Source organism: Xiphophorus maculatus, chromosome 5 (assembly GCF_002775205.1).
Source record: "Xiphophorus maculatus strain JP 163 A chromosome 5, X_maculatus-5.0-male, whole genome shotgun sequence".
NCBI lineage: Eukaryota > Metazoa > Chordata > Actinopteri > Cyprinodontiformes > Poeciliidae > Xiphophorus > Xiphophorus maculatus.
In genome coordinates, this window is record NC_036447.1 from 25065922 (window position 1) to 25078628 (window position 12707).

Consider the following 12707-nt stretch of genomic DNA (forward strand, 5'->3'; position numbering starts at 1 on the left):
TTTAGGAATAAAAAGCCTAGCTCTTATGTATTTATTGGCTATTCTGGACCTTTATTATGTTAAGAATATGAAATATGACGATGTTCTGAACAGGAAATGAACAAAAATAAACCACATTTCAGTCATAAGTACAATGGGTTTTATGAAGTCATTAAAAAAAATTACTACAATGAAACAGTATTGATCGTGCCATTTCCACATTACACACACATCAGTTGTATTTTAGTTTTTGGCTGGTTTAAATGTTATTTATTAAGATAATGGCACTGTCCATCAGGTATAAGGTGCTTTAAACTTAAAGAACAATTAACGCATTTTTTGAAAATTATTTTTTATTAGTTCTTTTTGTAACAATATTTAAACAGTAAAGTAAAATGGAGTAAAATAAAACGAACTGAATGCTTTTTAAACTTGTTTTATTTTTGTCATGGATTTAAAAACAAAACAAATAGAAAAAAACAAAACGAATGTTTTCAACAGTTTTTATTTTTTTATATAAATAAAACATAAAAATAATATTGATTGAAAATGAAAGCAAACTGAATGCTTGAAATATAAATATCCCCTAGTGTTCATCAACTGGGTTTACGATACAGATTCTAGTTGAAATATTTATAATAGTTTTTTTTTGTTCAGAGAAAAATGTGTCAGCCAGACAATCTGTCCAACTTTTTATCAGCAACTTGAAAAACAAACTCATGCAACTTTTTCTGTCAGTTCATTTAGACACCCCCACTTTATATAAAGGGTGTATTTATCTACATCCAGAATTTCATGTGATACATCCTATATCTTGATGCATGTCCCGACTTTGCAAATAAATGATCTGAAACGACCAGCCAGATTTCTCCAGAATCGTCTGATGGAGCTGCTTAATGTCGCCGTAGGTACTTGGAGCAAGGCCTGTGTCGGTACGGGGCGCAGTGTACGTCGGCCCACTCGCAAGAGGAGCTGATGGAGTGGCAGAAACGTTACGCCTCCCGACTCATTCGCCTCAAACAGCAGCAGGAAAGCAAACACTTCACTGAGAACTACATGGAAACTCTAATCGAAAAGTGGATGAACTCCCTTTCCCCGGAGAAAGTGGTGAGTGAGACAAAAGTTAAGGTGGCTGAACGCCTCCGGTGTTTCGGAAGTGAAGTTGCTTCTTCGTTTGAATTTGTTTTTCTGCTTGTGAAAATACCAGCGTAGCAACCGAAAACTTTTTTTTTCTCACCATGAAAGAAATGCGTGCAATATTTAGGGTGGATGTTAATGTTGTATGTGAACTGTAGATTCTTCTGAGTTTTCTAAAAGACTATCAACATTTCCAAATCCAGTGTGTTATAGTGAGCAGAGGCTGATAAAACAGAGAAACTTTGCTATAGTTCATCAACTCTTTTATCTACTGAAAGCTGTGCTTGCTCTTTTTGAATCTTTTCTCATTCAGCTTTTTTTCTTTTCTGACTTTACTGATACTGAAAGTTGCTGACATTACACCCTCCCTCCTCAGTAACACCGTCAACACTGAAGAGTGTAGCTCTCAGTTTGACTTCCTAATGCTAAAAATGGTGTATTGCTTTCAGTATTTGGAAAAACACTGGTCAGCAGTCTGTGACGGTCAAATAGAAAGTGGACCCAGCTGTTTTTTTTGTTTTTTTTTAACCAGACACTTTCTCATCATGTTTTCATAAGACCTCAAACTTTTCCCAAGATTTAAGTCCAGTATTGGAAGGGGAAAAAATAACCTCTAAACTTGTCTTCAGATAGTTTGTGAACTGATTCGAATAAATGGCCTCAACTATTTTGTCAAGCAATAATGGAGAGGAACTTTAGTACAACTTTAATAGAATTTTTATTTATTTAATTGTTTTTTTAAAAACCCTTTTCAGTCTCTATTTTTCACTGTCTACACTATGCTGACGACACTTTTAATTGTTGACATGCGTTCTTCAATTTTCTTGAAATTTTGGGTCATCTTTAATTAAAACTGATATATTTTTTTAACCCAATCACCTGTTTCTTTGTGTTTTCTAGTTAAGTGACAGTCTAGAAGGCGTGACAGTTGAGACCAGCTCCGGCCTTTCTGTTACGGTCACCTCGAAAAAATCCTCCAACTCCTGGATCTTTTCCTTGTTGTGCAAGGTAGGATGACACAGTCACTGGTTTTATTTACGTGGCTTTTTAAAAATTGTACGAAAAGTCAATTTCCTTTTTTAAAAAATGTTATCATGCCCCATTGTTGTTTCTGGACTAGCCGGCCAGAAAGCTGTTCCGCATTGCCTTGCTCTACGACGCCCATCGACCACACTTCTTCATCACCGGCGTGTCAGCCGGGGATCGCCTGCAGTCGGTTCCCAAAGGATGCCAAGAGTGGACGCCCGGAGACGACTCGGCGGGTTCGTCTGTTCTTTCACCATAATGAGGATTGTGCTTCTAGAATTTTAATCTGATGATGAAATGTAAACAACGACGTTTCCTGCCTGAGAACTTGCCTATGTTACACCTAAAAAGAAAGCTATGTGGCATAACAAACTATTTACACTTTTTTCTTCAATCAATCAATCAAATTTTATTTGTATAGCACATTTCAGCAGCAAGGCATTTCAAAGTGCTTTACATCATTACAAACACAGAAACACAATGCAACATAGAATCAATAATCAAAACACGGCATTAAGTCAAGTTCCATCAGTAAATTTGTAATTGATTACATTTCAAATACAATCCTAAACAGGTGGGTTTTTAGTCGAGATTTAAAAGAACTCAGTGTTTCAGCTGTTTTACAGTTTTCTGGAAGTTTGTTCCAAATTTGTGGTGCATAGATGCTGAAAGCTGCTTCTCCTCGTTCGGTTCTGGTTCTGGGGATGCAGAACCAGAACCAGAAGACCTGAGAGGTCTGGAAGGTTGATACAATAAAAGCAGATCTTTAATGTATTGTGGTGCTAAGCCATTTAGTGATTTATAAACTAACAACAGTATTTTAAAGTCTTATTCTTTCAGCTTCACAAACAAATAGCCAACTTTGTCCTTCATGTTGTTAGACCAGGGGTCAGCGACCTTTTCAGCCCACAGGGCCCTTTCTTTATTTCAGTCCTGCTAAATATCAATAGTTTAGAGCCACAAAACTTAAACCACCCTTTGAAAATAACAAGCTAATTGATTTTACAAAGACTGACCTAAAAACTGCATTTGCTTAACAGTTAATTAAAGAATCAAATGTAAACTAGGTTTTAGAAAAAAACAAAAAACTTTTTCCAACAAGTCAGAAATATTTTCTTAATCCCCAAGTTTATGGAAAATTATGAAAAACATGTAGTTTGTGACTTGATGACAAAAAAGTAAAAGATTTTTGTCATTTTTTGCATTTAAAAAATATGCACGTCAGCTACGGCATTAGCTGATATGTTAACACGGTATGCAAGTGTGAGCATACAATCTTGTAGTTTGACAATCTCTCTTTTTTTTTTTTTGCCATTACCCTCTTCTTCCTCACATGAAGAAGCAGAAACTTCACTTTTTCTTTGTTGCTTCTCAGGAAATGAGAACTGACCCTCTCCGCCTTCTGACAGATGAAATCACATCACCACCATCTGTGCCGTGTTGCTATATTAACCGGTTATTACAGACATTCTGATTCATTGACAGTTTCGTGAAAATATACTGATAGTTCAAGTGACTGTGTCCGACGGCCGGCACAGCGCAAATCAGAGTCACAATTACAGTGATCAACATCCTAAATGGGTCTTTTAAGGAAATTCTGATGCAAATCCTTGTTAATAGCTGCAGAACAGAAAAGCTCTTAAAGAATTGTATCCATTTGCGCATAAAGGATTTTGGATTTTATGATCTTAATATGTCAAATTCGTCTTTGTCCATCTTTGTACTTTTAATTAACATTTAAATGACATGCAGCTTTTTTTTTCTTTGTATAAAAATGTGATGAACTGTTGATATTTAGTTTGACATCTACATTCCCCCAAATTCCCCCTGTCCAGGAAGGATTTCCAGTCCCTCTGCCTGAAAGGATGTTTAACTAAATGTCACAGTGTAACTGAAATAAAGAACTGAAACAAAAAGCATTTGATCTGGAAATAAATTAAACAAAATAATATCAATAATCATTCATTAGGGATGGAACCCCTGGTCTCCATCACACATTGATAAATAAATCCCTGAGATGTACTTGTATTATTTTGACATTTAGCAAATAGGAATACTTTTGGTAATCCTAATTGACATAAAACAAGAGATGCTTGGTGCAATTTAATTTCAGGCAACGAGGGGAAAAAATCTGTATGTAAACCTTTATTTTCACAGCCTGTGTTCTCTAATGACCGTTTCTTTCTTTAATGGACTGTGAGTTGAAGCCCACTTAGAAAAACCCGTGTTTTTGCCAGCAGCGGCCAACAACGGCCTCGACCACTGCGTCTACAAAGTGGCGGTGGGCTTCAGCACCGAGATCTTTGGCACCTTCAGACAGACCATCGTGTTCGACTTCGGCTCCGAGCCGGTGCTGATGCAGAGGATCATGGTGGACGCCGCCTCGATCGAAGGTACGATCACAACGGCAGGATTACCCACAGACACCCCAAAAAGAGCTGGTCTTGATTTGCCTCGTTTCGCCTGTCTGTCGTTTGCCTTTCTTCAGACTTGGAGCACCTGCTGGCAGCCAGGCAGCAGCTGCTGATAACCGCCAAGCGCTGGGACTCGTCCTGTAAAACCATCGTGGAATTCACTCCCAACGAGACGGTGGCCGACCTGGAGAGGAGCCTGCTGGCCCGCTACCAGATCCCTCTGTCGGCTGACCAGCTCTTCACCCAGTCCGTCCTGGACAAGACGCTGACGAAAGACAACTACCAGGCGCGGCTACACGACCTGCTCTACATAGAGGAGATTGCTCAGTACAAGGAAGTCAGCAAGTGAGTTCGGTTTATAGAACTCTGGGTTTGTTTCTGTGCAACAGCCTCTTAAGTGATGAAATGCTAAACCACCAGCAGGTGTCAGGCTTGACCCTCATAAATTTTTAGTGTTTTAATGTCTCAGCAGCTTCTTACAAGGCACTTTGATTTAACAGAGGTTGGTTCATTTCAACTCTGTATCGGTTTGTTCATTGTTAATGTTTTCAACTTGGCTCATAGTAACTGGTTCAATCATTCAGGACAGTAAGAGCTGAAATATGAGCATCTGAAAAGGGTGTTTCTGTTCTGTATTTATATCGTCTCTATTTTCATTGCTTTTAATGGATTTTCACAAAAAGAGACTTTCTTTAGATCTGGATGTTGCATTCTGTCGGCCACTTTTTCAAACTTTACATGAAAATAATATATATTTATGGTTTTATGGGGGACTTTTTCTGCCATAATTCGAGACCACACACCTTATAGAAAACGATTCGACCACTGTTTACTCTCCTTTTATGTTTGTTTTGCAGATGTGTTTTCATGGAAATAGACATAAAGGTTAACCTCATAAAACTAATGGCGCTCATTGCTGTCCACCAGGTTCAACATCAAGGCCAACCTCCAGCTGGTAACCAGCTTCATGCTAACTGGGATTTCTGTTGGAGCCAAGTACGCTCAGAACGGACAGCTCTTTGCACGCTTCAAACTTACTGAAACACTTTCCGAGGTAAACACAGCTTGTTTTGGTGATTAAATGTGTTTTTTCACCTTAAATATAGCAAATGTAGCTTTCTTGAAAATATATGTCACCTAAAAGCATCTGCTCACCACCTACCCCAAACTTCATGTGTGTGTGTGTGTATATATATATATATATTTTTTTTTTTTTTTTCATTTTGTCAGGACACTCTGGCTGGGAGACTAGTAATGACCAAGGTAAATTCAGTTCTGCTGCTGCCGTTGGGGAGGGAAGGGTTCGGCGGTCACGCTCCTTCTGGGGTCAAAGAGCGCGTTTATGAGGCTGTGATAGAGGAGAAGACCAAGGATTACATCTTCCTGAGGATTTGCAAGAGCTGCTGCGAGGAGCTGATGCTGCAGCCTGACAGAGAAATACAGGTAAGAGTTTAAAAATGACAGAAAACGGTTTCACTTTATTACAGGCTGATGCTTGGAATATTTTTGCCAGTTTTAGCTTGATGGCGTTTTTTTTGGTGAAACACTTCCAATTTTTTTTCTCTTTTTTTGTACTATAGTTTTATTAAAATATCAAAGTGTTTTCCATGACAACATAAAAAATGGAAAGGAAAAAGCTTCTCTAGTAGAGCTTCTCCAACATACCTGACACACAAAATACTTTTTTGCGTCGCACTGAATTATCAGAGGTTTAATTGTTTGAACTTATTTGTGGCATCCAGTTACATCCTGACAATAAACCCTCACTCTCCTGTGTGTGTGTGTGTGTCAGGTGGAGCTCCAGTTTCAGCTCAACAGACAGCCACTGTGTGAGATGCACTACGCCCTGGATCGCATCAAAGACAACACCATCCTTTTCCCTGATGTTGGCCTTGTGCCCACAATCCCCTGGAGCCCAAACAGGTACGTATCCAACATGTGGACAGTCACACATGCGTGGAGAAATCCCAAATCTCTTTAAACACTTTCTAAATATCTTCTTTTCTCTTTGTGCTTTCTCTGAATTATTTAACTGAGTTCATTTTAAATGATTTCACCTCAGTTGCCACTTCCTCACCAAAGAGGGTGGTCAGTGCAAAGCTGTTAGCACATAGATACAAAATAATTTGGGTTTTTAATTAACGCCCTTTCCAAAACCACTGCTTCTTTTTTCAGGAGTCTGCAACCTTTATAAGCCTAAGAAAAATCATAGCAATAAAGTTATTTAGAGCCACTAATGTTACATGACCCCTTGGGGGAAAAAAAGATCTGTGAAGTATCTGCTATAAGACGTTTGTTAGTTTTTAAAGACCGTTGTTTTATTTTTTTATTTCTAAACTTTAAAACAAGAAAAGCATAAAACTTTTGAAAAAAAGGGATACATTTTCTTCTATTAGATGTTGATATTCGTAGAAAATTGTTTTTTAAAAAAGCACATTGTTTCCAACCTAACGACAAGGTAAAATGTTTAAAAAAAATATCAGCATTTGTTCAAAGCGCAAAGAGCCACTACTATTACCCTGTGTGTCGTTACCCCCCTTTCTCAGTTTGCTGTACATTCAGTTGGTCCTCTGCAGTTTATAAATTAAGCTTATTAAGTATTTTTTTGTATCAAAAAATATGAAAATCTGTCAAGTTTTTATTTTTGTCGTTAAAAAGAACTTGGTAATTTTCACTACTACAGCTTTCGTGCTCTATGTTAAAGCATTCTTGCTGATGCTAACAGAATATTGAATCTAAAAGTCAACATGCACAGCTGATTGGTTCAGCGATGAAGCTGAAAAATATTTTACGTTGTAGTTCAGCTGATAGGAGGATTCCGGTTGTATTGAAAACGCAACATCTGCCATTTATGTTATTATAAACGGCAGGAAAGAACGATGTGCTCTCAGAAAATGTCTGTTTTTATCTTGGTAAATGAACCCAATCATAAAAAGTGCTTATTATAAAGAAACTCTGGTAATACCGTCACGTCATTTAAGTTTTGACAAATACTTCCACTGAGGGGACGTCACCTCAATTTGAGAGATAAGAGCTTATCCGTCACCTTGCTGACTCGCCGGCCGTACGGAAAAGCTTTCAGCTCCCTTCTACGGTTTTTCTTCCTCTGATGTCGGACAGGTGAGGGGAAAAGACGCAGTAATCTTTATTGACAAGAGACAAAGTCAAATATAATCCCTGTGAGTTTTTCTTGGCAGCAGCCTTTCTTCTCAGGACTCTAGAATAGGATTTATGTCAGAGTTAGAAATGAAATTCTGATTAAAGCAAGGAGGAGTGAACTTGATTTGAAGGAACTTCGGCTGAATACAAGCAGTTTGTTTGATTGTTTGCACACATCTGGGTTGTTAGCCTTTTAAAATGACAAAAAAGGGATTATTAAATAATTATTATTTAATAATAATTTGTGAAGCTGCTCTGTAATTCAGAGCCACTAAAATTCAGTAATTCAGAGTAGCTTCACAAGCTTCTCTGAATTACACTTTAAAAATCTCATCTTTTTATAATGTTATATCCAAGAATCTTTGGATAATTTGGACTTTAGCACAGTTTGTCATAGATTATCTCCTCAATCACAATAATAAAGAAGAAGTTAAAGTAAGAATGCTTAAAATGAATGTTTTGTCCATTAATCATGTTTTTTTTTTTTTAGTCCTTGTAACTTGGAAGATGTTTAGCACTATCCACTGCAGAGGTTTTTCATGTTGAGTTGATTCCACTGTAGATCTGAGAATATTTCACTAAATGTAGATAAAGATTTTACACTACAGACTTGGTTTTGTCAGCTGTGGTTCAATTTTTTGTTGTTGTCTTTTTAAAGCCTGAAGGGTTTTTGTTGTCTATGAATTATTCACCTCACTAAAAACAAGTTTGTTGTTTTTTCATGATCAGAGTTCTGAAACACTCTTAAAAGTTTCCAAACCTAAATTATTCCGGCCTATATGTGTTGCTCCAATCACAGCAGTTTTATTTTGTTTGTATGAAAACAAAGAAATTCACAGCAGGATGTCACCCTTTCCTCTTTCTCTACCACATCAGGTCTTTAATGATTCTCTTTAAGCAACTTAGACAGTTTTTTTCTTCTGTTCATCCGTCCATCGCATCTTTTGTTTGTTCACCCACCATCTGTCCGTCTCTCATTCCTTTCTTTCATCTGTCCTACTTTACAGTTTGGTTGTTATCTGTAGTTACTGCCAGTTACATATATAAAGTCTTTAGACGTATGTGTACTGGAAACAGTGAATTAATACAGTATATACACACTGTCTGGCCAAAAAAAAAAAGTCATCACCCATCACAATTGCATACTTTTCTGGATGATAAATTCTCCCAAAAGTTATTGCGATAAACCATAGTGTTGTCAATTTGAGACAGTTTTTAAGTAATGCAAGTATGTTCTCTCAAAGATGAATAAATGTATGCTTCTAAATGAACAAATAACACTGAAACTGGAAGATATTATAAATATCCAAAATTCAAACAAACAAACAAAAAGCCAAAGACAACTGAAATCATAAGTATAAAATTACCCTTCAATTGCAATATCACAAAATGAATTTTCACCCTGTGATAAAATTTGGCCTTCTCATCTTAGAAAATTTCTATACCAATGGGAAAGTGGGAAAAAAAATCACCATTGATAGAATAACCTGGTTGTTCTTGATGCATGCCAATGATTTGACCCTTCTAATACAGACTATTGTGTTGTCCCTAATTCTTCCTGTAGTTTAATGTAATCCTTTGATTTAAAGGTGCATCACTGAAATACATGCACAGAACTTAACATGACATAACATTTCTACAATTATACCTACATTTTGCATATTGCTTATTAATACTAGTATTGCCCATTTGCACTCCTTTGTTGCCTAATATCGTTGAAATGCATCAAACCCAAGTTAGAAACTTTAGAATTTTGGCCACATCTAGTCCATTACAATGCATCAGTTATAGAAGAGTTTAGTAGGCCTATATATATTATTGCACAATCTATCACAAAGTTAAGATTATTTGTTTAGTTTATCAGACAATCCCACTTCCATTTTCATAATCCACATGTAGTTCACACTCTGACCACTAGATGGAATGAAAGCACTTCTAGTAGCATCCATAGCGTGAGAGGCATATGTATCAAACTCATTGCCTCCCCTTGGCTGTAGTCTTTATGAAACCTGTGACTACAGCCAAGTAGTTACAAATATCACTTTTGCATAAGAGGTTTTAATTTTGGCAACAATTTTCTGCTATTACTGGAAGTAGTAATGGGTTGGAACAACACAGAAGGAATCTGATTCTCTGATTGAGAATCAGATTTAAAGCTTTTGGAGGAAGCTAGAGGTCAGTGTGATGCCAAGAGGAGCTTGTAACCTGTAAGACTTGGATCTCATCACCAAATCAAAACATGTAAAAAGGAATTCAGGAACTGCAAGAAGGTTCTGGTTGATTTTGTAGATGGGGTATACATTTTTGTCATGCCATTTTTTTTATTTTTAAAAGCTTTTTTTAAAAGACCTTTATTTGATAGTCAATTGACAGGAAATTGGGTAATGAGAGAAGGGGGGAAAGACATGCGGCAAAGGTCACCAGGCCGGAAATAGAACCTGTGACAGCCACATCGAGAACTAAGACCTCCCTTATGTGGGTTGTGCTTAACCCATGCGCACCATGCCATTTTAATTATATAATCTTATTACAATTTTACTGTAAAATGAGTCATTTTTATTTCAGAAGAGAATTGATCAAACCCATAATAAGTAAGTTGTTTATGTTAATAAAGGTTAGGCCTTTTTCCACTCCAAACATTATACCTTGATCTTGTATAAACACACACAGAGACCCTCATTTATGTCTCAGTTGGAGTTCAATCAATTGATGTTGGTGGATTCACAGCTTCAGAGGATGCAGCCTTCATAATGAGGACACTAATGTGTAGAGACAGGCACACACAAACACACACTCTACATCCACAGCGACTCCCATCACTCACAAGTTTGTCTGCTGTCGCACGCACAGCTGTTTCGGACACACATACCTCTATTTATCTGTTAATGTGTGGTGCTTCTCTTCAGTGTTTTTCGACCGCCTCCTTTTTGTTTGATGTGAAGATAATAATGATTGCAGATATATTAGCAGCTAATTAGTGTGGGATGTTTGACTACTGACGCATAAATCTGAAACTGGTTTTATTCTGGTATAAGTTGATCAGTGGATCGAACGCAGCTCCATTTTCAACTTAAATTAAATGTCTGTTGGTGCAGACATAGCGTAGAAACAGAACAATAATATGTTTTCCTTTGGTCAAAAGGTGAATAAGGTCTGCCTCGAGGGTTTAAAGTTGCTCTTTGTTGCAATTTGTTTGAATATTTTAGGACAATTAGTTTGAGACAAAATGTTAAAATGAGTTTCTGTTTGTCTCTTATTTCAGGCAGTGGGATGAACAGCTGGACCCCCGTCTGAATGCCAAGCAGAAAGAGGCCATCCTGGCCATTACCACACCCATCTCCATCTCTCTTCCCCCAATCCTCATCATTGGGCCCTATGGTACCGGCAAGACCTTCACCCTGGCACAGGCTGTCAAACACATTCTTCGCCAGGACACCAGCAGGTACAGATCTCGCCTCTTTTCTTTTTGGCTTGCATTGGGATCCCTTCACTTATATGTAAAACTTTTGACCAGTGTTGATATTTCACAGAAAAATCTAGATTCTCATGCATTATTAATTAGCAAATCCCACTGAGACGCTGTTCAGTCTGTGGAAAGAGCATCAAGATGTTGCCGAGCAAGATAGGAGAATCTGTGCACTCCACAATTCTGGCTTTTATGCAAAAGTGGCAGAACAAAACCTGCTGCTGAAAGCAATGTATTATAGAACTAATAAGAAAACAGTTCTATTTGGGGTTTGCCGTACGTAAGGTGCTCAAATGGCGACATTGTTTTTCTTTAGGATGGAGCTGTTTACAGTAGAAAACCTGAGACTATTCAATACTTGAGACTGGTTCTAGACTCACCTTCCATCAGGAGCCAAAACATTCAGCCAGAACTACAATAGAATTGGTTTAGTGTTAAGGCTCTCCCATACTTCATCTGAAGTGTCAAAATCAACTCTCATTGAAATCGTATTGGGTCGATATAGACATCGGCCAATGCTCAAAGCTGCAATATCGATATCAGAAGTGTAAAAGTTGTATTTTAAGACTCCTTGCATGAGAAAGCCTTAAATCCAATTAAGAATCTATGGCAGCTTGAAAGGTTTATATTTAGAGACATTGTATTCAGTCTCACTGAGCTTGGGGTGTTTTATAGAGAATAGATCAAAACCTCAGTGTCTAAATGGATAACCCTACTGGTACTACAAGAAAATATGGTTGTACGACGTATTGACTGGGTAGCTAAAATACCAAAGACCTTATAATATTACCAAATTATTAGAAGGAGTTTGAAAAGTCTTTCTGTATTACTGGGCTTTCCAACAGTTGGAGCATTAGGGACTTGGCACATGAATGTGTCAAATTTTAAGTGAGGTCAATTAAGAAATGAGATGTGGCGTTGTTCACTCAGCTGTATGTATATGTGTCTCGAAGGTCCTGTTTGTGCTGAGTGATTCGCTTTGTTTTCCATTGTTGCGTGTTCTGTCACTTTAAAGAAAAGCACACTGGTCATTTGGCCGAATATGTGTCATTTGTCCTCGATGCACATGATTGGCTTTTATTACGGTTCGCTCCCTGGCCTTGAATGGAAGTTGATGTGCAGCGTGAGCCAGTCAGTGAAGTTACGCCACGTCTGCAGGCCCCACAGTGATGTACAACAATGTAGCTTCTTCACTGGCATTTTTCTTCATTACGGAGCCGGCTCTCCGTGTGACTCTGCCCGCAGGACATTCTAGAGTTTCTTGAGCTGGAAAGAAACCGATGTAGCACCATCAGGTAAATGGTTTGCTAGTCTTTATGAAAAATGAATGCAATATGTCAGTCGCCCCCATAACAGTGGCTTACGCTTTGTTTTTTAATAAGAGAGCAGGGTGTACAAAAGAAAAATGGCCTTAAAAAGTTTAGTAATATAATAGTCATTACTTGGGTATGGAGGGTTTACGTTGGTCTTCAATACATTCATCACAGGCCTTAAATTTTGTCGTGTCATGGCTATTTAATCCTGTA

The 12707-nt window shown here is 37.7% G+C and overlaps 1 protein-coding gene across 3 annotated transcripts in view; it reads left to right on the top strand.

The window, feature by feature from the left end:
• Window positions 1–12707, top strand: part of helz (helicase with zinc finger) — a 63152-nt gene that overhangs the window by 14631 nt on the left and 35814 nt on the right. For 2 of the 3 annotated variants that reach the window (XM_023333727.1, XM_023333728.1), the window contains exons 8-16: window positions 888–1086; window positions 2017–2124; window positions 2237–2378; window positions 4380–4535; window positions 4631–4901; window positions 5484–5610; window positions 5787–5999; window positions 6349–6479; window positions 10978–11157. In XM_023333727.1, coding sequence (XP_023189495.1) covers window positions 888–1086; window positions 2017–2124; window positions 2237–2378; window positions 4380–4535; window positions 4631–4901; window positions 5484–5610; window positions 5787–5999; window positions 6349–6479; window positions 10978–11157 — 1527 coding nt within the window. The remainder of the gene's footprint in view (window positions 1–887; window positions 1087–2016; window positions 2125–2236; window positions 2379–4379; window positions 4536–4630; window positions 4902–5483; window positions 5611–5786; window positions 6000–6348; window positions 6480–10977; window positions 11158–12707) is intronic. The other variant, XM_014472058.2, reaches the window with a different exon arrangement.